A 25928-nucleotide genomic window follows, 5' to 3' on the forward strand; every position below is an offset into this window, starting at 1 on the left:
CAATGACAACGAGCCCTAGGCTTCCAGTCACCTCGCCCACTCCCCACACACCCAGATACTAGGGCCTGACTCCATCTCACTCTCTGGGCTGAAGAAGCCCCGGGTGGGAAGTCTGGCCTCATCGATCTTCCAACAATGACCATGCCGCTCTGGGGACTCTGTCCTCCAGAGGCGTCGTCATGTAAGCCTCCTAGAGACTGTTCCAGGTCCCTCAGATCTGAGTGGGAACATGGCTCATCCCAGCCCCAAATCCTCTGACTGGAAGGAGGTGGGGTGTCCCCAAAGCACAGATTTAGAGCCCTACACCACTTCTACCCAAATACTGCCTGATGGTGACAAATACAGTCCCAGTAAGGGCCTCCAGTCCCCCCTAGGAGCCACCTCCTTGCAAGAAGTCACAGGGGGCTCTGGGCGGAAGGGGGGGCAGAGACAGCCCGAGAACAATGGGGCCAGGCGAGGGGGAGTCGGTGGGGTTCCCTGGCTGCCTTGCCATCGCCGTAAACCTCATTACCTCGTGGTCCCCTAGGCTGCCTCTCTCCTTACCCAAGGCATCCGCCGCTTCACTGCTGATTCCCACATGGCGTGAAAAGCTCTTAAACCCCCCGCTGTATTTTTAATGGGGGCAGTGACTAATTTAGCCCTACGCCACCAACCGGCAAATCAAATCTTCTGTTGGTACTTACTGAGGACTCACCTGGGCTCCGTGGGGTTCGGGATGAATCCAGGCTGGAGGGGGCCCAGAGACAGTGATCAGGGAGCACGGGACACGCTGGTCCTGCCCACAGTCAGCACCATCCGTGCAGCAGGCCTGACTGTGGACACAGGACAGCCTGCCCAGCCCCAGCCACACTTTGGGGAGCACTGATGTCTACCTTGAGGTCTTCCCCTAAAACAGCCAACTCTCCAGGGGACTAAAAATGAGAGTTCACTGCCTTTAGCTTCCAAGAGGCAAGAGCCCTGAATTGTAAGGGTGACCAGTCCATGGTGTCCCAGACTGGCGAGAGTCTGCTCTGTGATTCGCAGGCGTAACATGCCTTTGGAAAACGGAAACGCCCCACCCCTGTGAGAGTATGACATGAGGTGGCAGAAAGGGGCACTCTTCCAGGTCACCAGAAGCCCCTAGATTTGGGCATCAGAAGATGCTGGGTATAACTGCTCCAAATTCCATGCCCATGACTTAGTATTACATTATAATTAGGTACAATCTGTCTGCCTGTTTCATTTCCACTCTGCAGAGGGTAATAACCAATTTCCTTGCCTCTTGTGAAAAGTTAACAAGGAAGGGCTTCCCCGTGCAGGTTCTGAAGCCCTGGCCTCTGATTGGCGGGTCCGCTGAGCACCAGCGTGACGGAGGTGTGGGAGACCCAGGCTGCTGGGTGGGCCCTGGGGCATCAGCAGGGCCAGGAGGAGGTTAGGCAAGCAAGGTGCGGAGGGTGTGAAGTGTCAGGAGACACCCACTCTCGGGGCTTGCAAATGCAGGTGGCTCCTGAGAGCAGGGACCCACTGAGCCACTTACCTTGCTTGCCCCACTAGTCTTGGACCTGCCACAGGTCTCTGCACCGCCACATCCCACTGATCTCTGTGATGGGGAGCCTGATGCCCCTACCTAGCTCCAATCTAGAGCCCCCAGCTCCTGCCATGTCCCCATGCCTGGGACACAACTAAGTGTGCTTGGAGACCTGGCCAGGCAAGGGTTAACCACATGACTGCCTACATCAGCATTTGGGAAAGCCACCCCAAGGGGGAGAAACACGGAACAAAGTGGATGAGCCTATGAGCCACCAACCTGCTACATGGTTTTGGAAAAGCCGCCCACTTCCCCAGGGGGCTCTGTTCCCGAATTCATAAAAGGAAAGACCAGAGCATCTCATCTTTAAGGGTGCTGTCCACTCTGACTTCTGTGCCCACTGCCAGCTCCTCTAGACAGTAAGCTGGTCACCACGGGCACATGCAATTCCACAGGAACTCCGAGGACACGCCCCACGGGTGACAACAGCCCGCCCCCTCCACGGCCCCAGGCTGAGGAGGAGAGAACCAGGCAGCCGCTGCCGATCGCGTGGATTCCCTTTATTGAACTGCACTAGTTACCGCGGTCAGATTAAGTCACATTTAAAAGCAGACCATCCAGTTGCACTGAAACCGATTATATTCATTACATAGTTTTAATCACTGTCCGGTGAACTGGCAAATCCAATCAAAGCATTAGTCTTTAATTAAAAAACGAAAAGGAAATATTCAGACAATAGCCAAGCAATCACATCACGATGCACAATTACCTAGAACTGCAATTAAAAAGTAGTTAACCAAAGGGGGGAAGAAAAACAAGAAAGAAAGAAAAAGAAGCAAAGAAAAAAAAATCACACTAATTCTTTTTTTTAAAAACTATCAATATAATACATGAAGGAACAAAGGACAATAGGCTCAAAGAGCGGGTTCTCTAACTCTAGAAATGTAGTCTGCGGCAGAAAGTCTAAAAGCACACTAGCTGGAGCAGGGCAATAAAAAATACTGAGCATGGAATACTTTTAATCTCTGCCATTAATATTCATTTCCAGCTGCTTATAATAGCAGCGCCTCATGGCCAAATCATTAGAGTTTTACATCTGGGTTGCAAATGACACTTTGATTGGATGTAATGTTCAAATGGCCCTCCGCACGGCGTCTCCGGCAAGCCTTCTGCGGAGAGGTGTCCTGTCGAGCGGTCCCTCACTGTGCGTGCTGGCTCATCGTGTGGTTCTGCACAGGCGAAGAAAGGAGACACGCATCAGGGCAGAAGAATGGAGAGCCTGCCCGTCCCCTCCCACTCCCGCGTTCACGCCCGGAGCCACCCACAAGCGTCAAGATTATTCCAAAGCAAAATGCAACCCGGAAAAGTGCGCTGGGGACGCAGCTGCCAAGACGCCAAGTCAATGTGGGGTTTGGGGATCTGTTCCTGTTGCTGCCAACCTGGGCTCCCCATAAATGGTCCTTTTTTTTTTTTAACATCATTCGGGTCTTACCATGGGGACTGGCTATATGGAGGGAAAGGGGAAATGCTGAGGAGGTAGCAGGAATTAACAACATCCCTGCTCACCTCCAGAGCTCTTTTGCTCTAATGAGGAGGAAATTATATCTGACCGCCTGCAGGCCTCCCCCAGGTCCCCTCTTGGTCCACCTCAAGAGCTGCTCTGAGCCCAGTGGAGGGAGAGGGCACCTGTGCCAAGCAGCTCTCCGGCCAAGAAGTGCCCAGTGGCACAGACCTGCTGAGGCAGTGAGTGGCAGTGGAGCCTGCGGCCCAGGCAGGAGACAGCCACCCAGCAGGGAGGGCCCTGAAGGAGGTGCCTGCCCATTCGGTCACGTGACGGCTCTCTGGCCAGAAGAACATTGTGTAATTTGGCCAAATCCACCTGGGAAACCAGGGCCCAGGTGACCCTCTGGCCAGATGCTTCCCTCTCACCACAGCCGCCAGCCAAGCATGCCAGCAGTGCGGTCTGTTTCCACAGGAGCTGGTGGCCTGCAGCAGGGGGATGGGATCTGGCCACTAAGAAGAGCCTGCAGTTTTTTTGTTTCTTTTCAGGGTCCATGATCCAAATCTAGACCCATTTCATCGAAGCCTCAGGTGGTGCTCAACCTCATGACCCCTGGAGAAAGGAAGCAAAGTCTACCCAGGGCAGAGTAGCTCTGCTTGGGGGCAGCACAGAACCTCCAGTCACAGGTCAGTTTCTCGGCGGTGCTCCTGCCTCCTCCGACCTGGACCCCTGTGAGGCCGGGAGCTCCCGGCCTGCCGCTCTGCCCATGGCCACCAGGGGTCAGACGTGGCCCTGCGTCTCCCTTGGACTCCAGGTCCGGGCAGTGAGGGCCAGCGGAGGATGCCTGATGCCCGAGGCTTTGCTGGGAGGCCTGAGGACACCGCCAACACCAGGCCCAGGGCCCCTGGAGCAGGCACTGTACACAATGCTGCTGCCTCCCTGGTGATGTCACCCCCGCCCCCAAGCCAAGCCAGAGGGAGGCAGCGCCCTGTCCTCAGAGAGCAGATGCCTGCTGACGACCGCAGCACAGCGCCAGCCACTGCTGGCCTCCCTCCTTGGGCTCCTGGACGCAGGCCACATGGCTGGTGATGGGCAAGCGCACGTGCTGTGGGCTGGTACAGGGACATTTCTTTCAATCCTCACAGTCCTTACAAGGTAGGGCACAGCAATAGGAGAAAAATGAGACTCAGAGAGGCTCAAATACTGGCCCGAGGTCACCCAGCTAACAAGCAGGAGGGAACCAGGCAACTGGAATCCAAGAGAGCGAGGGGCTTGGCAAGAAGGCAGGCTTCCCAGCACCCCATGCCCCATGGGCATCCCAATCCACGGGACACCCCAATCCACAGATCACCTGCACTCCACACCAGACACCAATGCAAACTCTGCCAGCTGGCCTGGCACCTCGGCAGGGGTGTCACAGACCCGGAGGCACAGGCGGGTTGTCTGAGACCACAGATGGGTTGCAGCGGTTTCCATGGGAACGCCCACCCTCCAGCCAAGGCACCTCTCCTCGCATTTGTGCAGGGAAAGCCAGCCAGTCCCGCAGGGAGCCAACCCACCCTCCATCCAACCATCTCCTAGCTTCAAGCCTTTGCTGAGTCTGTTCCCACTTCTTCTCTCCTCCCTTCTGACCAAGCCACTCTTGGGGTCGTCTTGTCACAAGGTCATCTCCCATCCCTCCAGGTCCAGGCACTTCCAGCCCACCTCCCACACATCCATGCATCCCCAGACTCAAGACTGGCCTGCTCTGCTGAGCTGCAGGCAGGGGGCTCATTTCCTTTCTCAGCCCGCCACACTAGACCCAGCGCTGGGCACGGTATGCCTGGCACAGCTGCCCAGGAACGATTGCCAACAGCCCATCAACTAACAGTGCCACGTGGTCTGTGCTATCGGGTGTGGTCAGGCCCTTCTTTATTTGTTTGGGGTTGGGGAGGAGGGAGAGGAGGCACATTAGGAAGATAAACGTGGATCACTCTTCCTGTTCTCAAAGTATGGGTCCCACTGCACCAAATAGACACTGAATAGATATTTGTGAATGAATCAGTAAGGATAAATAAATGAATGTATGGGATGTAGATATGTGGAAAGGGGAGAGGGCACTGCAAGTGGAAGGCACAGCAGAGGTCACATGGAGGACTGGAAGTTCAGACTGTGGACACTGGAGACCCTGAATGCCCTGAATGTGGCCTTTGTTGCAGAAGCAGCAGGAAACCAGAGAGGATGGTATCTGATCGCCACAAAATCCTCAAGGACCACCCACCACCACCATGGGGAAGGAGGGCGTCCGGATCCCTGGATAATGAAGTAGCCTCTCCCCAGGGCGCCAAGGACAGGGCCAGAAAGACACGCTGGTCTGCACTGGCTCCTCCAGGGGCAGGGGGCACAGCGATCCTGGAGGCAGAAGCCCACACCGGACCACCAGTGAGGACAATGCCAGTGGTCAGGTAGACACCACGGTGAGCCCTCCCTCTTCTGGAGCAGCAGCAGGGAGTCGTGGACCAACTCAAGAGAGACCATCCTCAGAGGGATCCTGAGACAGAAGGTGCAGCTTCCTTCCCGGTAGCTCTAGCAGAGCAAAGGCCCAGGATGTCACGGCAGATGGAAATGTCAACACTGAGGGCCGGGGGGGGCAGCACCAGAATCCATTCAGCGCCGCATTTTAAGCACCTGCTGGATGCTCTGCTCTGGACACCGTGGAGGGAAGGGCAAGACTCCTGCTGGGCCCATGCCCTGCGGGGCCTGAGGCACAGACACCCAAATGTCTGTGTGAGACAAACAACGCAGATGGCAGCTCAGTGAGGGATGTCAGTCAATGCCACCTAGGAAGTGTGTGTGTGGCAGGGGTGCTGAGAGCCCAGGTGCTCCACTGGGGGCACCAGCAGCCCTCCGCCAGCAGAGGGCACAGCCTCTGGAAGGGTGGAGGGGGTGGCGGATGCCACCAGGACTCACCAATCACCCAACACACCTGCGCGCCAAGCAGCTCCCAGTGGAGCCACTGCCAATGGGCCGGGTTCAATAATCCTAAAAGAACCGGCGTCTTCCCAGGGCTCAGAGCCGATTCGAGGGGCCGAGAGCTCCATCAGCTTCTTAGAGAGCGCCTTCCGCCCGCGTGGTTCTCACAGGGCATTTGGGTGTAATGTCTATTTCACTATTTATGCCTCTGCTATATTTAGCCCCTTCGGAGAAGGAAGAAAATCGTTTTTTAAAGATGCTGCCGGCCCCGCCGATGAACTGTTACTTCCCAGCACCATAAAGGCGAGGAGTGGGTGGGGGTGGGAGCCAGGAAACACGGCAAGGGGCCTCGTGGGGAGGCCTGGCATCCACCCGGGCCTCTCTGGCTGCCAGGGAGACGCAGGTGTGGGCCGGGAAGCAGGTGAGAGATGAAACAGGGAATGAGAGGGGTGGGTGCGCTGGTTTGCGGTGGAGATCCAGCCCCTGGGCAGAGTGCGCTGGCTCTCAGGGATGCAGGCTTCCGCTGGGGCCTGTTTCAGGCGCCTCTGCCTGGTGCACCCACCCACTTGCCCCCAGACGCCACTCAGTGATGGGTGAGGGGGTGGCACATGGTCAGTGTCAGGGGTGGGGCCTAGCTGGGGTCCTGCTGAGCCCCCTCGGCAAATCCTCAGCAAAGAACTCAGGCCCAGGCTCCCTTTGTCACACCCTCACCTTCATTTACCTGGTCACTGATTCATTCATTGGACAAACCTGCTAGGTGACGGCCACCGTGCTTGTTGCTGGGCACCCTGCAGCAAAATGACTCGAACCCAGAGCCCAGGAAGGGTTTGTGTCGGGCAGAGGGACAAGCCAGGAACCTGTGGCTGGACCATCCTTCCAAAGCACCAGCACACATGAGTGGGCCCACCAGAGACTCAGGTGGGGCCCATTCTGGTTTTACCAGCCCATGAGGCATGCACACACACGCATGCCCATGAGCCCTCCTGGTCTGCAGCAGGGATTTCTTCTCCAGGTCTTGGCTCTGTTTTCTGTCTCTTGGTCTGGAACTTGCTTGGTGTCCTTTTGACACCACCCCTCACAGTGTCAAGTAGGGGAGACTGGAGGTGCTGAACCATGCAGGCTACCTGGTGGCCTGGCAAAGCTGTCTGTGGAGCAACAAGACAGTTCTCTGCACACTGGAGGTGCACAGGTGCGGTCTGGAGAGACTTCTCTGCACTGCAGCTCCCTCTTGACGTCACTGTCACCTGACCCTCCTGTGCTCCAGCAACTCTGATCAGAAAACGCCTGTAAGGTCCCAGCCCCTCCCTGACTCTCAGCAAGTACCCCATTCGAGCTCACCACTGCCGTGGGTGACTGCAAGGCAGGTGGTCAACCTTAGTGGGCCAAGTCCTAGATTTGAATCCTGGCTCTACTGCTTACTAGCCATGTGGCCTTGAGCAAGTTCCCTGAGCTCTGGGGCTTGGGTGGGGGGAGGGGTGGTAATAGCAGAACCCCTTTCCCAAGGGTGCTTTTCCAGGCCTGGACAAGGGTACATGCCCCATGGATCTCCACGAATGTGTCCAAGACAGTCTTTCTGACCAACCAGGGAGCTCCAGGCGGGGGCACTGTTTGTTCCCTGACATCAAACATGGTTTGGGGCTTGCAGGGAGCCCTCACGGAGGAATGAGGGACTGATGACCTGTCCCTCCCAGCTCTTCCTCCAGGCTGGCGAGCTCAAGGCAGTGCTCCTGAGATGGCAGGATCTCGTCTGGTCCTTCCCCTAGAGTAGCAGGCATCTGATAAATGCCTTGCCCCTCCCTGCAGCACCCTGGCTACAACCTCAGTACCCACATCGCACTGCTTTCCCCTCCCCCAGGGACAGAGTGGGGTGTCCGGTGAGGAGGAGAGCCGGTGAGGAGGGGAGGGAGGTGTGCACTCACCCACTCACTCACTCACTCCTTCCTGCAGTAGTCCCGGCACATCAGGCCCCAGCCCCTCCCCTGAGGAGCTCACAGTCCCATGGTGAGCGTGGGAGGAGCCCTCTTTCTCAAGGGGCATAAGAGGAGGACTGGTCCCAAGCCTTGGCCCTCAGGTCCCTGTGGTGGATTAAGGGTGCAAGGACACAGCCCCCCACATGCAGAGCATCCCACCCACCCTGCTCACCCCACCAGCAGAACCCATCCAGCTTCACATGGGCTCCAGACCATCTCCCTCCGGTGCTAGGCTGGGAGACAGGCTGTGGCCGATCCCTTTGCTCCCTGCTGCCCACCAGTAGGCCACCCCCGGAGGCTGGCTTTACCAAGGGCTGTCTCCAGGAGCAGGGCTGGGTCTAAGAACCGGGAAGATTCAGCTTCCAGGGGAAGAGGTGGATCCTTCAGGCCAACCCTGCAGCTGCGTCCAGCTGCTTGGGGTTGTTATTTGTTCATTAACAGACAAGGAGCCTGGCCCTGTGCGGTGGGCAGAAGATGGAGTCAGGCACACCCTGGCCCTTTCCAAGCTCATGGCTGAAGGGGGGGTGAGATTTCACAGAAAAAAAAGAAAGAAAATACTATGATGAGAGGGCTTCTGATTGGGAGATGCTTAGGGAAGGCGCTGGCCCCCAGCTGCCCTTTGAGGACCCTTTGCACTCTGTGTGTGTGTGTGTGCGCGTGTACATGCATGTGCACACACAGATAGCTTTCAAAGGACAATGAACCATCTAGATAGTGGCATGGATGTGCCTGTGATACTACTTTTGATCACAGCTAGCATTTGCCAGGTCTCCCTGTTTGCCACACCCCGTTCTTAACCTTTCACACCGATTAACTCATTAAAGCTTCAAGAAAACCTGGGAGTGGAATACTATTATTATCCCTATTTTACAGACAGGGAAACTGAGGCACAGAGCACGGAGCCCCGCCTCGGCTCCTGGCAGGCTGGATGTGCACCCAGGCGGTCTGTGAAGAGCCCAGCCTGCGAAACGTGAAAAGTGCAGCATATGTTGGGGGAACAATGAATAATTCAGCCTGGCGGAGCACCCGGCATGTGCCATGGAGACAGCCTCAAGTGGAAGGTGGGGCCCTAGTGATGAGGTGCCTTGATGCGAGACAAGGCAGCTTGCCCTTAAATCTGGGCCACGGGGAGCAATCAACGGTATTTGAGCTGTGGAGTTACACAAGAGGCAAGGAAGAGGGAGACGCTCACACCTCCAGCCAAAAAGATGTATCGGCAGGGCCTTCATGATCTCATCGCCCTCTGCTCCCTTCCTGGGTCCCTTCCACCCCCCCCCCACACACACAAGCACACGCACACACACATGCACACGGCGTCTACCTTTCCCTTTGAGGGGGTGCGGGTGCAGGCGGCCGGCTTCCCTCTGTGCTGTATCTCACCTGGGCAGCCCCTCTCTGCTAGTGAGCACTTATTTTTAGAAGAGTCTGACAGTCGTCCAAGGGTCTAAGACGAACAGATGGCCTGTCTTAAAGGCTCGTATGTTCGCTAGTTTGCACTTCTGACAAACGGTAAGCGCACTCGAGAGCACGCCATAAACACCACTGAACAAATACTCGGAACGCAATTTAGCTAACGCACATCCTTAAAATTGGGAGTGAGTGATGGCCTGGGTTTCCTCTCAGTGCCTGCCAGTGGCACAGACGCTCCCCCGGGGCCCAGCTATGACGTGTGTGCACCCAGCTTCTCCGTGGCCCCCACCCAGCCAGCCGGCGTCTATCCCATTTACACAGACGGCATCAGAGTCCTGGGTGAAGCTGGTGACCCACGGGCCTGGACAAAGCGCTGGAGTGCCCTTGGAGGCCAGGCAGCTCCTCGGTGCGTGGGGACGTGTGGGGAGCTTTCTGGCCCCGTCTCCCAGCCAGCCAGACAGGCTGCCGTCTGCCACTGCGGAGCAGCAGGAAGGGAGGCTCGCACCCGCTCAGCCAGGGCGTCTGTCTCTCCGCCTCTACTGTGAGCAATTCATCCGGAACTCCTGGCCTGCAGGGAGTTCCGGCTTCCAGGGAGCAGTGGGGTTGGCTTTGGGGGGTCTGCTGCTTTGTGCAGAACCAAGAGCAGGCCCTAAATGTCACCTGTGGCACGCGAGGTGCCGACGGCCCAGGCTGCTTTTGTTGGAGGTCTCCCCAGAGGCTGCCCATGGGGCTCTCTTCTTGCTGCTCTAGCCTAGGAGAGAGGTGGGCACCCTCTCTATAACCCCTCTTGCCCTCGCCCCGCAGCACCCAGAACACCAAAGACCAAAGCAGGTGGCCTGGCCAATGACTAATTCCATGAACGAGAAAACATCTTCCTTCCAGTGTAAATGTGGGAGAAAATAACGTTGTAAAAAAAAAAAAAAGCCCAACAAACTCCCAGAGGGTCAAGTTTGTATTTCTGTACTTTGAAAATAAAACCTGCCAGAGAATAGATTATTAAGACAGAGCTGAAGGCTTCTATTAGGACACCAGCTCGTAAACAGGCTCCATTCAGTCACCCAACGAAACAAGGCAGCTGATAATACCGTCTAGAGGGGCAGGGACCTGGGACTGCGGTCACAGCGCACGTGCCCAGTCAGTCCCTCTGTGAGCAGACACTGGTGGCTGTGTGAGGGAAAATGGGGTTCACGGCCATTAGCACAAGTGCAGGAAGGTGGCATCTCTCCAGAGCTGCTATGGATTTACTCTCCTCAGCGACAGAGGCCACGCCTGACCCCAAGTCCTGAGTTAACCTGGCTGCTGCCACGGTTGCTGCTTCTCACAGGCAAGGAGTCCCCAGTGGCTGGGCAACCTTGGAGAAGGGGTACCTAGCAGACTCTGGCCTGAGGACCAAGAATGCAGGGTTCCAGTAACCGTGTGCCAGGTGGCCACGAGTTCCCTCCTGTGCACCTTGGCACCCCCCTGGCGGGGATACTGCCCTGGCCTGTCTACCTCCTGGGGACTGGGAAGCCCATTCTGACCACACCAGCCATGTGTCTGCTTGGAATCAGGCCCCTGGGGGACAGTTGGTCTCAAATACTAATTAAGACACAGTCCCCCACCCTCAAAGAGCCTGACCAGACCCCTAAAAGGTATGCTTCCAACCTGATAGAGCTGGTCAGGGGCCGGAGCACCCACGCCACCACGGCGCCTGAGGGGAGACGGGCAGGAAGTTCTGAAACCACTAAAAATGGTGCTGGGCCAATGGCCTCCCAAGACCAAGAGAGGGGCCTCTCCTCCCACCTCAAAATACACCTGTCATTCTAGTGTGGGTCAAAGAACACACTACGTGCATGGAGCCCTTGGGAGACTGGAGCGTCCCATCAGTGGGGCAACAGCCTTGCAGTGATTGTGAAGGAGCTGAGAGAGGGGTCTCTGGGCCCGGTTGTGGGGGGCAGGGCTCCACTGACCATGTGCTGCCACCTGGACGAGGCCTCCAGCTCAGGGGCAGTGCTGTGGGGTCTACCCTGCAGACAAGTGCAGCCCAGGCCAGGTGCAAAGGACATCCCCCTGTCCCAGGCCCACCGGTGCACACCCACGCCCACATGCACACATGCACTGACACACATTCCGCTGCCAACGTGCTGCAAAGTGGTTCAGGGGTTGGCTGCTACCTTTGATATTTCATCTCCCCACTGTGCAGCCAACCTGTCCACACTCGCAGCACTGCTAGGACCTCTCTGAAAGCTGCCACCTGCTGATAACCGGGCTCCCATCAGGGCTCATGCTTCCTGGCAATGGAAAGCCAGGAAGATAAAGTACCAGTGAGAGGACCACCAGGGTTCTCCCTCAAGAGGCAGGGAAGTGGGAGATCTCTGCTTGTACCTGTGGGTTCCAGCCGCCCCCGGACACCCAGACCCTTGTCCATGGTCCTGAAAGCCCTGCAAACGCGGCGCCTGCTGGCCAAAGCCTCGCCAGCTTCCTCCAGCCCAGAGAACAGAATGCTCCCCACTGGTCTCCATCCCTCTGAAGGGCCTTCCTGCCCACACGGACCCCACCACCACACAGCTCTGCACCCGCACAGGGGGGCTTCCCACACTGCGCTAGTCCCGCCTGGCTCCCCGCTCTCTGCTGTTCCTCCTGTCAGCGCAGAGTCCGCACGTGCGGGAAACGCAGCGAGGATTCTGAACTGACCACCGCAAGCTAGGCGGTGAGCAAGCCCTCACCGAGGGGGAGGGTCGGAGGCAGCTACAGCTGGAGCCTGTCTCCCCGCCCCACCCGGGCGGTTCTGCTTTTTCATGGAAGGTGGCAGGAGCCTTTGAAGACAGGATGCTAAGGGCGACGGGCCAGGCACAGAAGGACAAATACCACATGGTTCCTCCTCTGGGAGGTCCCTAGACTGGGGGTGTCCGGGCTGCGGAGTTCATGTTTACTAGGGACAGACTCCCAGTTTTGCAAGATGAAAAAAGTTCTGTGCGTGGTGGTGACAATGTGAATGTACTCACTGCCACTGAACTCTACACCTAAAAATGGCTAAGATGGGACATTGCATTATGGGTATTTTTATCCATTTTATATTTTATTTATATTAATATATTTTATTTTATATGTATTTATGTGTTTTATGGTGTGTATGTGTATTATTTTTTAAAAACTGGGTGGGATCCCACAGGGTAAGCGAGCAGGGAAGAGCCTGAGGGGCCCCGTTACACAGAGCGCAGGGTGCTCCTGAGCTGCTGCCTCCTGTCTCCGCTCCCGGGCTGGAAGTTGGAGGCTGCGCAGACTGACGCAGTGATGAGGCCTGTGCAGGCGTCGCCGGATGGCATGAGCTGCAGCGTCCAGGGGCACGCCACCCGCCGAGCACTCGCTGGCCTTGCATGCAAGACCTCCTCCGCCTCTGTGCCGCATGGGGTGTCCTCTGTGGTGCGTGAGTCTAGGCCATTGTCAAGGGCACGGCTACCAGGGCCAGGCCCAGGAAGAACCTCAACAACTTTCAAACCCCGTGGGACGAGGAGCCCGGGTTCTCTCCGACCCTGCAGCTGAAGAGGTGGGCAGGTAAATATTTTGCCAGGCCCGGCCAGCAGTGACTCAGCAGTTGAGGGTCGACCTAGGATCCAGGCGATGGGGGTTTGATTCCTGCTCACGGCACATGCCCGGGTTGCGGGCTCAATCCTCAGTCAGGGGGTGAGGGAGGCAGCTGATCAATGACTCTCTCATCATTGATGTTTCTATCTCCCTCTCCTTTCCTCTCTCTGAAGTCAATAGATATTAAAAAATATATATTTTGCCATGTTAGAAAAAAAAAGTGGGAGGAAATTTGTCCAGGCCTTTATGACTATTTTTTTTTAGTTATTATTTTTTAATCCTCATCTGAGGATATTTTTTTCCATTGTTTTTTAGATAGAGTGGAAGAGAGAGAAAGTGATTGGTTGCCTCCCACACACACTCCAACCGGGGCTGGGGATCAAGCTTGCAACTGAGGTACACTTTCTTGGCTGGAATCGAACCCTTCAGTCCAAGGGCTGACGCTCTAACCACTGAGCCAAACTAGCTAGGGCAGACCTTCACAACTTTAAATATTTATTTATTAACATTTGATGAGAAAACCCAGCTCCACATATAGTCATCATATTTCACAAGCCCCAAATCAGGACAACACGTCAGTGGCTGGGACGGAACCCTTGAAATCAGGGCTGTTGTGGAAAATCTAGGTCATGCGGTCACTAGTTGTATGAACACATATGTTCAGGTCCCTAAACTAACCCAGGGCTCTTAGGTTTTACAAATGACGTGTTAAGACTTTGATCATATCCATTTCTACAATTCTCCAAATCTCTCCTAAAAGGAAAACTCGCCTGCATTCTGACAATTTCTAGAAAATGAACCCCTGTGGATAGAGAGCTGTCTGGCAGACATTCTGAGGGTGATCCCCTCAGAAAACATGGCTCACTGCCCCCCATGGCTTCCAGAGCCCACACGGCACAGCCCCTTGCTGACAGCCCCCTTGCTGACAGCCCCCGGCAGCAGGCCCGAAGTTCTGGAGCTGGACCTGATTTGCTGTGATGAATTGTATGCACGCGCCAGTGAGCAAAGCTGCAGCTGAGACCGATTATGCCTAATGATCGTGATGGTTCTCATGAAAACACTTGGGTGTACACCCTTGCCCGTCCGGAAAGGACGTCCAGTCTGGCACAAAGCAAAGGGCAGAGGTGAGCCCCCCCACCCAGAATGGCAGGCTGCCCCCTCCTCAAGCCGCTCCCTCCGGCAGGGCTGAAGAACACTGTGGCCCAGTCTGCAATGCCTTGTCTGCCCCTCTCATCTACACCCAGCTTCCAAACAAACCAGGGGCACAGCATCGCCGCCCATACACTTGCCTCAAATGACCAAGTGGATCTGCCCCACACCTTCCCTCCCACCACCAGGCAGAACTCACTGGTTCCAGGAGGCAAACCAAGGATCCTCTGTATCTCCAGTCTGTTCCATCCCACTCAGCTCACCAGAGGGGTGTGTGTGTGCGTGCACACATGGAGTTTCAGGGGAGGGGGGGATGGGTAGCAGGTAAGCATGGAGTTGACAGTAGAACCAGAGACACTGAAGCAGGCAACAGACTGGTGTATTTCAGAGGGAAGGGGGGGGACAGGAAGAAATTAACCAAAGAACTTATATGCATAACCCAGGGACAAACAGTAGTGTGGTAAAGGCCTAGGGAGGGGTAGGAGCAGGGTAGAAGGGGTCAATGAGGGGGAAGGGAAATATTGGTAATACTTTCAACAATAAATATAAATTTTTTAAAAAAACATATGAGGAAGTGTCACAAAAGCATTGTAGTTCCTGGAACTTACTTGGCACTCAGTACTAACTGATGTGCACCTGAATGGATAGTTGACAATGGATGGGGCAGATGGATGGATAGAAGGATGGGTGGATGTGTCGATGGGTGGATGACAGATGAATGGTGGATGGGTAATGAGTAGGTGATGGACGGATGGATGGACGGGCGGACAGACTGGTGGATGGATGAATGTGTAGATGAGTAGATAATGGGTGAATGGATGGTGGATAGCAGGGGAGGTGAATAAATGGGTGAAAGGTGGATGAATGAATGGTGGATGGGTGATGGACTGATGGAAGGGATAGATGGTGGATGGAAGAATGGATGGGTAGATGGATGGGTGGGTGGATGGGTGGGTGGGCGGGTGGATGGGTGGGTGGATGAATGGATGGGTGGGTGGGTGGATGGGTGGGTGGGTGGGTGGGTGGGTGGATGGGTGGGTGGGTGGATGGGTGGGTGGGTGGATGGGTGGGTGGGTGGGTGCATGGGTGGGTGGATGGATGGATGGATGGATGGATGGATGGATGGATGGATGGATGGATGGATGGGTGGGTGGGTGGATGGGTGGGTGGATGGATGGATGGGTTGGTGGGTGGGTGGGTGGGTGGGTGGGTGGATGGATGGATAAATGGGTGGGTGGATGGGTGGGTGGGTATGTAGATGAGGAGATGGGTGGCAGGTGGATGACTTAGTGGGGAAAGAGGAGAACATGAATAAGCCAAACCTACCAGTGGGTAGGAGGGTGGATGGGCTGGAGGAAAGGCAATGGGCTTTAGAGTTCAAGCCCTGCCTTAGTCATTTGCTATATGTGTGATCCCAGGCAAGTAACTTCACTTCTCTAAGGATCAGTTCCTCACTTGGAAAGTGGGATGAATAATACCTCATAGCCTTGTTAAGAGTTTAATTAGATAACATATGTAAATGTTTTTACATGTAAAATGGCACACAGATGTTTAATATTGTCGGAATACTAACCACAAGACTTTGCCATTACCGTCAGCTCAAAGGCATGGGTGGCCTCCTCCAGGTCTGGTTTCAGCGGGGGGACCAGCCACTGAGCTGAAGATCAGGAAGCCCTGCTTGCCTCCCTAAACCCAAGTGGATAGAATATATACCTGCTCCCTACCTGGGCCCCACTTCTCACTGCATGTTTCCTACTTTAATGCCTGGTTCCCAGCCTCAGCTTTCAGGTCTGCAAAATGGAGCAAGGAAAGAGCATGTCTAGCTAGTCAACCTCTGATTCACCAACTTCGGCTGGTGAGGCGCCAGTGAGATAACACTTGCAACTGTGAAGTGTTGTGAGGGGGCCTCTAACTCAGTGCCCAGGTGGGTAAGGAATCAGGCGAGGCAGACCGGGGGGGTTGTGTTGAACTGGGGGGCACACCCCCGTGTCTAAAGGGGGCAGCTGATTGCAGCCATGCAGGACTATTGTCAGGGGCTGCCAGGTCTGACCTATATAAAAACCAAGAACTCTAGCCATTCAGTGTGGTGGGAAATAGGACAGAATCCGGGCTAGTGGCCAGGGCCCAGCACTGACCAGTTCTGTGGCCTCGGGGGTTAGTTACATGCTCTGTGCCTCAGTTTCCTTACCTTAATAATACAGGCATTGTAAGGATCAAATGTTTAAATGTATGAAAGTGTTAAGGACAATGTCTGGCACTTAATGAACACAATATAAATGTTAACCACTATAATTATAGCAAATTTCCATTTTTGAAAAATAGCCAGCCATTTAAAGTTACCAAAATCTCCCAGGCTGGGATGTGAGCTTTCACCCTCTGCACTGTAAAATGTTCAACATTACTATGATAGTGAGTTGGTGCTGTGGTGCCTCCTGCCCCCTGTGTGAGGGGAGCCTGGATGGGACCCCCATCACTCTGAAGGGCAGGAAGGGATCCCACCGGGAACGCAATCCATCCAGACAAGTCCAGCATCTTGCTTCTTCTACACCCTCCACCCTACTTCCCCCAATGCCATAATTATCTGTTCTACGACCCCAAAGAGTAGAAAATTCTAGTATTTGATGTATCACAACAAACAAAACAATATGGCCCACTAAGCTATAACACACAGTCAGGTATTCCAACTTAACAGCTGTTATAACGAGAAAACTGAGTCTTAAAACATGTCAGTGAAACACGGTAACGGCCAGCATATACTGAGCTCCTACCCTGTGCCAAAAACGGGCTGCTGCTCTCCACACGTCATCCTTACAGCTCCCAAATGGCCCCATTTTATTGATGAAGAAACTGAGGCTGAGAAAGGCAAAGTCACCGGCTAAGTTATAGGGTGGTAAGAGGTGGTGCTTGTATTTGAGCCTAAATGGCCCTGACCTAAGGCTACCTCTTCCCCTCCCATTGCCCTCTGCTGGCCCCCACCACCTCTTGGTGCCACTGAAAGGAGATACCACACTGAACCTGTCACCTGCCCTCACCCACATCCCAGCACACCATGAACCTCACTGTGGCCCATGCTTCATTCTGTTTAAAGTCCAGAAGCAGAATGAGGGGCCACATTCATTATTGACACAGCAAAATGAATTCTTGCCACCGCCCCCCCCCCCCCATGCCCGGCCCCCTCCCTGCCTCTCCAGTGAGCGCTGATATGCGGCTGCTGACTGGCGCTCCTGAAATGCCAACTTGCATTTCTCATCATTAATTTCTTTCTAAATGTCATTAGTAATTGCTCCTGCTCGACCAAAGTGTGCAGTCCGGGCTTCCACCGAGAGCACCCCATTCTCGCCTCTCGGGGGGCGCAGGCCGAGCACCCCAGCATGCCAGGCCGCTCCTAAAAGGTGCAGAAGACAGACGGTGCGAGTGGGGCTCATCGACAGACAAGCCCACCACGGTGTCGGGGCAGCGCTTCTCCTCAGGCTCTGAGCCCGGCCTCCTGGGTTCAGATCCCATCTCTGCCACGGCCTTGCCGCGCCTAAGTCTCCACATCTGCAAAATGGGGGGGAAAACAGCTTCTGCGTCGTAGGAGGGTCCCGAGGATAAAACAGGATGATCAGGGCAAAGGGCTTCCCACAGTGCCTGGCGTTGTCACTGTCATTATTGTTCCCACCAGGGTAGGTCGGCCCTGCCACTTACTAGCTGTGTGACAGTACTGGGTCTCCCACCTGTGAAAGTGGGACAGCAACATCACGTCAGTTCTACCCCAACCCCATCTCGTTAGGCGTCCCAGGGCCAGGCACTGTGTTCCCTGTTTCACAAAGCTCATGAGCCATCCCTACCATGACCATGCAGGAGAGGCAGCGTGGGCCACTGTCCAGGTGAGGATGGGGCATCTCACCGACGAGGTCACACGCCCAGGTCACAGTGACAGCAGGAAGCAGCTGAGATTCACCCCGTGGCCCCTAGGCCCTTGGCTTTCCTATACATCAGATGGTGGTATCAGCCTCTTTCCTAAGTCGGGTGGGGGACAGGGCTTTGGATGGTGCCAACCCCTGGGAGCCTTGGACCAACACAGCACCTACTGTGATTGGTATTATCACTGTTTCTAAGAAACTGAAGGCATGTGGTCCCAGCTGGGGCAGTGCCGGCCAGGGACTGTGCCCGGGGACACACGATAGCTGCTGGCTCCAGGCTCCTGGCAGCTCCCCGGTGCCCATCTGTCTCAATGGCACTGTGCCCCTCTAAAGTTGGTTGGCCCCCCACCCTAGGGCATAAATGACAGGCTCTGATGGGCAGGCGGGCAGCCTGAGGCCGATTCCAGGTGCCATCTCTGCCTGGGCCTCGGTGGAAGCCCCCTCCAAGTCCCCACCTAGGCCTCCACACACTTCATCGCTCAGGCGGGCAGAGCCCTGGGGCTCATGTGGGCATCTGCACACAGTCAGGCACAGGCTCCCCCATGCCCATTCCTGCCCTGCTCCTCTCGGCAGTGACCATGGCAGTGACACCCTGAACTATGCCACCATTACCCACAGGAAAGCTTACATTCTAAGTACTTCACACATAGGACCTCTCCATCTTCGCAATAACTTGAGGCACTAGGTCTCACCCCACTTTACAGATGAGAAACTGAGGCTAGGGAGGTGCAAATGTCAGCAATAGAAAATTGTGGGAGAGGGGCCATCTGGGGAAGACTCCAACGCAAGCAGCCGGTTTTCACTGCTGGTGTCACCAGCACCTCCCCAGGCCAGGCCCAGCCAGCCCTGGTCTCCCTGCAGCACTGGCTGACATGGACTGGCTGTCTTCAAAGCAGGAAGGAGGAAGATGCTGCTGCTACAGAAAGCTCAGCCAAAGAGTCAAATGCTAAGTATGTGCCTAGAGCACTTTTAACTTTTAATTATTATTAGTTATAATTATCTGGCTGGATCTGACGGCAGCAGCACAAAGAGGCAAGGAAACCATTGCCTTGGTTACCCATCTTATAGGACCAGGAATTTCTAAATGGGCCCCTACATCTGCAGTGACAGCCCTCCTGCTGCTTCTCCTTCCCCTGCTTATGTGCTTTCCTCTATTTTCCCACTCTCTAGGAACTAAAGGGAATACAGCAAAACATATGGGGGTGGGGGATGGATGGGGGATGGATGGACGGATGGAGGGGTGATGGATGGACAGGTGGATGGATGGGTGGATGTGTAGGTGAATAGGTGGATGGATGGATGGATGGATGGATGGATGGATGGATGGATGGATGGATGGATGGATGGGAAAATGGGTGGATAAGTGAATGGATGGAAGGATAGGTGGGTAAATGAGTGGATGGATGGATGGATGGATGGATGGATGGATGGATGGATGGATGGATGGATGGATCGATGGATGGATGGATGGATGGATGACGGATAGGTAGGTGGATGGGTGGATAAATGGATGGATGGGTGGATGGATGGATAGGTGAGTGGGGGTGGATAAATGGATGGATGGGTGGATGGATAGATGGATGGATAGGTAGATAAATGGGTGGACAAATGGATGGATGGATGGATGGATGGATGGATGGATGGATGGATGGATGGATGATAGGTGGGTGGATGGGTGGATAAATGGATGGACTGGTGGCAGAGGGAGTCTTCATTCTCCAAAAACTCAGGTTAGAGTAGGAACTCAGGTGTAGACATAGTTATTATAGTCTGTATTGGCAAAGGGCTCAGGGGTTAAACCCAGGGCTACAGAAGCCAAAGGAGGAAGAATTGGTGCAGGATTCTCAGAGAAGGGGCCCTGTGAGCTGGGCCCTGAAGCCTGAGAAGGAAGGGCATTCAAGCAGGAGCAGCTGCAGGCACCTCCAAGGAAGCACCCACTCCTGAGTAGGCAAGACTGGAACAGCCCAGAGGAATGAAGCAAGAAGGCACTGCCATCTCTCTCACTCACTACCACCTTTCCTCTGTTGCTTGGACACCCCAAATCTGCCCATGCCTCTGAGCCTTTGCACTGCTGGTTCCCTTTCCTGGAACAGTCCTCAGCCCTTCCCCCACTGGCTCCTCCTCAACCTTCAGGACTCAGTGGAAATACCAGCCTTCCCTGAACACCCTATCGATTTTTCATCCCTGACATTCTGTCAGCCTTGCTCCACTACACACACACACACACACGCACGCACGCACGCACGCACACACGCATCACTCTCCATCACAACACAGTGTTTTATTGTCTTCAAAATCCCACAGTCTGAAATGACCTAGTTCATGTACTCACTGACTTAGCACTGGTGTTTCCCACAGAATGTCAGCTCCAGGAGCAGGGATGCTATCTGTTCACTGCTGCACCTGGGCCCCGTATTAGCACCCTTAGTAGGTACTCAGTAAAGACTTGCTAAATGCGCACGCGACCAGGCAAAGAGTCAAACCAAGAGCTCTCAAGGGCTGGGAAGAAAGCATCTCGGTGGAGCTCAGAGGACGCCCTGGCTCACCAGCACCTTCCCTGGCTGGGTACCAGGATCCGCCTGGCAGGGCCCAGCTTGCCCCGTCAGAAGGGCTCTGGGCTGCATGTTAGAATACCTAGCTCTGCTTTTAATCAATGGTAATCATTTAGCTGGAAGCGGCATGATTAGACACACGCAAGCAGACAGCGTGAGCTAATCCTTTAAATGCATCCGCTCAAGACCAGGCTGGCCGCTTTGCCGCCACGCTGCTCAGGAAGCGTTTCCGACAGCCCCGAGGTTTGTCAGTGAGGGAGTCTGGACTCCTGGACACAGGGCAGCTCACTGCCCCAGCCAGGCCCAGCGCTGAGGTCTACAGGATGCCAGAAGTGACAGCACTCGGCACGCCCCAGGTTTCTATAAGGTGGGGGGAGCACCAGGAAGCCTGAACTCTTACACGGTGTCTGTCTCCAGACACCTGGACGGAGCCGAACTCACCCCCTTGCTCACTGCAAGGTTTGCAGGCTCCTGGCCTCAAGCTTCAGCCCAGAAAACGGCTCACAGGCCCGGCTCCGTGGAACGGGCCCCAGGCGCTCCCACCTGGGCCCGCCCGCCAGCACGCTCTTCTGCGTCCCCCGTTGCTGCTGCTTGTACTACCTGCTTGGCCCAACTACGAAAATAGTTCCTGGGTCCCCTGACATGAAGGCTTTTTATAGTTCAGCACCGCAGGCCTCATTTAAATCTATTAGCTCATATAAATGGCAATTCGTGTAAACTTGGGAGAGTTTCTGTTTGCCTTGGTGGCCGAGACGATTTGGCTTTGCACGTGGCTCTGCCATGTGCCAGTGACCTTGGGCAAGTCACCAAGCCTCTGGGAGTCTCAGGTTCCACATCAATCCATGGAGACAAGAGTACCGACTTCATGGGTTATGTTGAGACAACCCAGGCAGAATGCTCAGAACAGGGCCTGGCCCGCAGCAGGGATCTGCCGGGGGTGACGGCCGTTCTGTTTCTTGTCCAGCTTCAGAGTGTCCTTGTCCCCCATGCCAGAGGCCATCTCTGTGCAGCTGGCCATTGGTGCACTCGCTCATGCCTTCCCTCAGGGGGGGTGAAGAGCGGAACAGGGCGAGGCTCTCAAGAAGGAGAGGAGGTGCCATCGAGCCAGCGTCTGGGCACAGAGGTGTCCACAGGGATTCAGAGACAGCTGGGCTGCGCAGGCAGGGCTGCCCCTCCTCTCAGGTCAGCTCACCCTGGCAAGGGGCCCACAGGGCCGCAGGCCTTCATCTGCCGAGGCCCGAGGCTGCAAACGCAAGGCCACAGCCCTGACAGTCAGAGTCTATGGTTTACAGAGTTGTCTGACACCCCAACCAAATCTGCCCGCCACCCTCCAATGGGCCTGGGTACAAGGGAGGAAGACAGGTGTCCAGAGGAAAGGCCGAGGCCCAACCACCCAGAAACCCATAGGAGGCCCCTGCCCTGTCCAGTGTGCCTGATATTCTGCACACACAGCCCTGCCTGTGCCCAGTGCGGGTGTCCTGTGTCCATGGCCTTAGAGTTGGCTGGGTGCCACAGAGGAAGGATTCATTCTCATTTTGTTCAAGCTCAGGGCAGAAATCATGAAATCGCAGCAGAGCCCTGGTGGAGGGTGCCTTAAAGAATCACCGGACCCTCAAGCGCCAAATGCTAATAATACACTAATAATAATAGTGGTAAGTGATAACAGCAGGTGGCACCTACCATTCTCCCTACGCAGCAGCCCCATACCAAGGGCCTCACACAACTATAAGGCAGGATCAATTAACACCCACTTTCCAGATACAGAAACTGAGGCCCAAAGCTGGCAAATGATAGAGCAAGACTTCATAGACAGCTACTCTCATAAAGACCATGCTCCCTGCCCAGCCCTGCATTTCAGAGAAGTGCTCACACCTCTACCACCAGGGACCCCACCACCTGTCCTTTCTTCCATGTGTAGACAGTTTTCCCACGTCAGAGCATCGGCAGTGCCTTCCAGCCTCGCCCCCCTTCCCCGCTCAGTTATAGAGTGGCCCCAGCGGAGCAGTTACACAGCTGACCCGTCCCATCAGACCCCTCTCGGGGCCCTAGGACCTGCGGCCCGCGTGCTGGCTCTTCCTGCGGCCACATTTCTGGGCTAGCTCGGTGTTCCTGTGGCTACCTGTAACCAAATCTCCAGACCGAACCCCCCACTGAAGTACCCAGGCGCGTCTGTCTCAGTAGAAACACCAGGGAGAGTGGGGGCGCTGCCACCTTCCCCACATACAAGACAGAGAACCAGGCTGAGGCAGCATGTCCCTGCCTTGAGGGAGGGGTGCTTTGTTCCTGGGAGCAGGACCAGCTCTTGGCTTCCAAACCCCACCCCTGAGCCCCTACAATTGAAATGTCCACCTTGCTCGAGCTCACGTCTGACCTGGGATTGTCAGAGATCAAAACCCACGTCCTGAGTTTCTGCCCATGGCCAGAAGTCCGGGGACCACGGGAAGAATGTGACAACGCCCTCCTCCTGACAGAGCTTCAATGCTTGAAGACAACTGTCCCCACGCTTCCCCTGCCATCCATCCAAGTCTTCTCCTGGTGAAACAGCCCTGAAAGCTCCTGGGAGCCAGGCCGACCCCGCCCAGCCTGGCCCAGCACACTGCGAGCGCTCAGGGTGTGTGCATGTGTGTGCATGCATGTGCGTGTGTGCATGTGCGTGCATGTGTTTAGGAGAACTTTGTGTATCCTTCTCTACTTCTCCCCCCATCTCCAGCCCCTGGCAACTATTGCTCTGTTTTCCATTCCAGTGTATGTGCTGGTTTCCAGACCTTCGTGTACACGAAGCCATGCGGCTGGAGCCTTCGGCGTCTGGCTCCCCTCCCTCGGCGTTTGCAAGTCCCCCGCGCTGCTGCGGGGACCAGCGCTTGCTGTTATCCCTGAGCAGCGGCCGTCGTATGCATGTACCTCACCTGTCCCTCTGTTCACTGGCTCTGAGACAGTCAGGGCCACGACCAGGGGAGCTCTGTCTTCATCCCTGCAGCATGTTTGCAGTTCTCCTGGGTAAGCAGCCAGGAGGAGACTGCCAAGGCGTATGCCACACGCATGTTTAACTTTATAAGAAACTCACAAAGTAACGCGCCACGTGGCGGTGCCAGTTGGCATTTCCACCAGCAAAGTCTGGGCGTTCCAATGGCTCCTTCACACGCTGGCTGGCATTTGGTGTTCTCACTGTCTGGTTTTGTTTTAGTCACAGTGGCTTAATGTCATGGTTTTCACGTGCAGTTCCCTAAGGACTAATGATGTTGAACATCCACACATCTTTGGTGAAGGGCTGACATTTTTTGTTCAGTTTTTGTTGATTTCCTTCCACCCAGCCATTCATGAATTTTGAGAGTTTTATTTTATATGTTCTGGATACAAACATGACCTTTATCAAATATGTGACTTGCAAATATTTTGCCCAAGACTGTGACTTCTCATTCACTTAACAGTGTCTTTCAAAGACTAAACTTCTTAAATTTTGATGCACAGTGCAAATCAGAAAATATCTCTTCCCTGCTGGGTTTCCCACCACAAAGGGGATAAAATCCCAATGCTTTCGTTGCCCTACAAACCTTGCCATGACCTAGCCCCACCTGCAGCCCCCTTCCCACCGGCCCCCAACTCTCTGTGCTTCAGTCACACTTTGCCTTCTGTCCCAGCAACACACCTAGCTCCCTCTGACCACAGGGCCTTTGCATGGCTCTCTTCCACACACTCCCTCCCTCTCACCACCCAGGCCTTGACTCAAATGTCACCTCCTCAGAGAGGCCCTCCCTGACTGCACTTACCAAAGAGTACCCCACCTTGCCCCATCATGTTCTGGCCTATGACCTGGTTTATTTTCTTCATGTCCCTGCACCCCTGTACAGTATCTGTCAATCCTTGAGAATGGAGGCCCTGTGGGTGTTTCTTGGTCTCGTTCTAGATGCAGAACCTGGCACACAGTAGATCCTCCAAATGCACGCTTTAAAAAAATGAAGGGCAAAGCTTAGTTTCCTCTCCTCCCAATTTCTGTTATGAATGTGCCCAGTTTGCCCAAAGTTCTTTAAATTAACCTCAGCTTTGGGCAGAGCCAGGTGAAGTCAGAATCAAACAGGACTCGCTCCTCGCTCATCCTATGAGGACGTTCCCTGCAGAGGCAGGCACATCACTCGGACCTGGACCGAACCTCGAGGGTCCAATCCCCCCTTATGGCCTCTATGTCCGCAGCAGTATTTCCAGTCCGACAGCGGGAACACCCTCGGCCCTGCATCTTCTCAAGCCCTCTCAGCCAGCCACTTGCACCTACAAACAGCTTCCCTGAGTCTCCCCACAGGACCTCAAATGACATACGGCCATGAGAGCCAGTCAAGGCCCAGAGGGAACCAGGCCCATCTCCTGCTGCACTATCTAACCCAACATGTCACCCCAGGGAAGTAAGCTTGCTGCCAGAGCCAGCTTCGGTGAAATGACAACGAAAACTTCCATGCCTGAAAACCCCTCCTCTCAAAACCCAGAAAATTGCTGTTTGAACTACTTAACGAAAGCCATTATTTGCACAGATTTGGCGTTGCTGCAACACTTCCACATTTAAATGGTCTGTAATTAAAATCAGTAATTGCAGAAAATAGTGACTAGTTAAGGCTATAATTTAGCGAGGTTCTCAGCACTTGAGGATCTGCCTTAAAGGTTGGCGGGGTGACCCAGGGACCCTGGGGCTCCCGGGAACCATCCTGGTGACTGGTACTGCCTGTAGCCCACGTGGGTGCAGCTGAAGCCAGACGGGATGGAGGCTGCAGCTCTACACTTCCCCAGGGCGAGGAGGGCCCTGGCACAGCGGTGCTGACTATGCTCAGAAAAGGTGGACTGGGAGACGGGTCTGGACAGATCCAAAAGTCCCCAAGGAGAGCTGTCCTCCTGGCCTAGCTTCCGGGACAATGCAAATCCCAGGTTTAAGTAAATCATAGTTTATGCGCTACTTGGTTTAAAGGAGGCCTGTCGTTCTGGGCTATAAAAAGCTCCAGTTGTCTGGGGACCCGGGGCCTATTTTGGTAGCTGGGCCAGGCAGGTAAGGCAGGTGGGAGGTAGGCAAGCTGCACACAGCGGGTGCATGAAGGAGGCTCGCTGGATGGCCGGCCCATCAGGCACTGACACTATGCCCCTTTTGATCACCTGACAGAGGGGGCAGCTAGCTGTCCCCTCACTGTTGCCAGCACAGAGAGGCACATGCTCAGTTTTGGATCAACGGGGAGCCAGCAGTGGGCCCCAGGGTGGGGTCCCTGCCTTGTTGGTGGCAGCCCCTCTCTGGGCCTGGGTCGGTATAATCGGGTGCGTAGCTCTGCCCCACACTGTGATCAGGTGAAGGCTGTGTGAGCAATATGAAGTCTTACAGGAGCTCAGAGGGGCTGCCTAAGGAATGAGAGGAACAGGCTCTCCAGCAAGCCACCCAGGCGCTCTTCC

At 55.1% G+C, this 25928-nt stretch overlaps 1 protein-coding gene across 1 annotated transcript in view; it reads right to left on the minus strand.

Moving 5' to 3' along the window:
- Positions 1–2052: 2052 nt before the first annotated feature.
- Positions 2053–25928, minus strand: part of ZNF423 (zinc finger protein 423) — a 273782-nt gene continuing 249906 nt past the window's right edge. The window contains exon 8 of the mRNA XM_087827176.1: positions 2053–2736. Coding sequence (XP_087683302.1) covers positions 2707–2736 — 30 coding nt within the window. The 3' untranslated portion in view covers positions 2053–2706. The remainder of the gene's footprint in view (positions 2737–25928) is intronic.

This window comes from Miniopterus natalensis, chromosome 18 (genome assembly GCF_054644295.1).
Source record: "Miniopterus natalensis isolate mMinNat1 chromosome 18, mMinNat1.hap1, whole genome shotgun sequence".
Taxonomy (NCBI): domain Eukaryota; kingdom Metazoa; phylum Chordata; class Mammalia; order Chiroptera; family Miniopteridae; genus Miniopterus; species Miniopterus natalensis.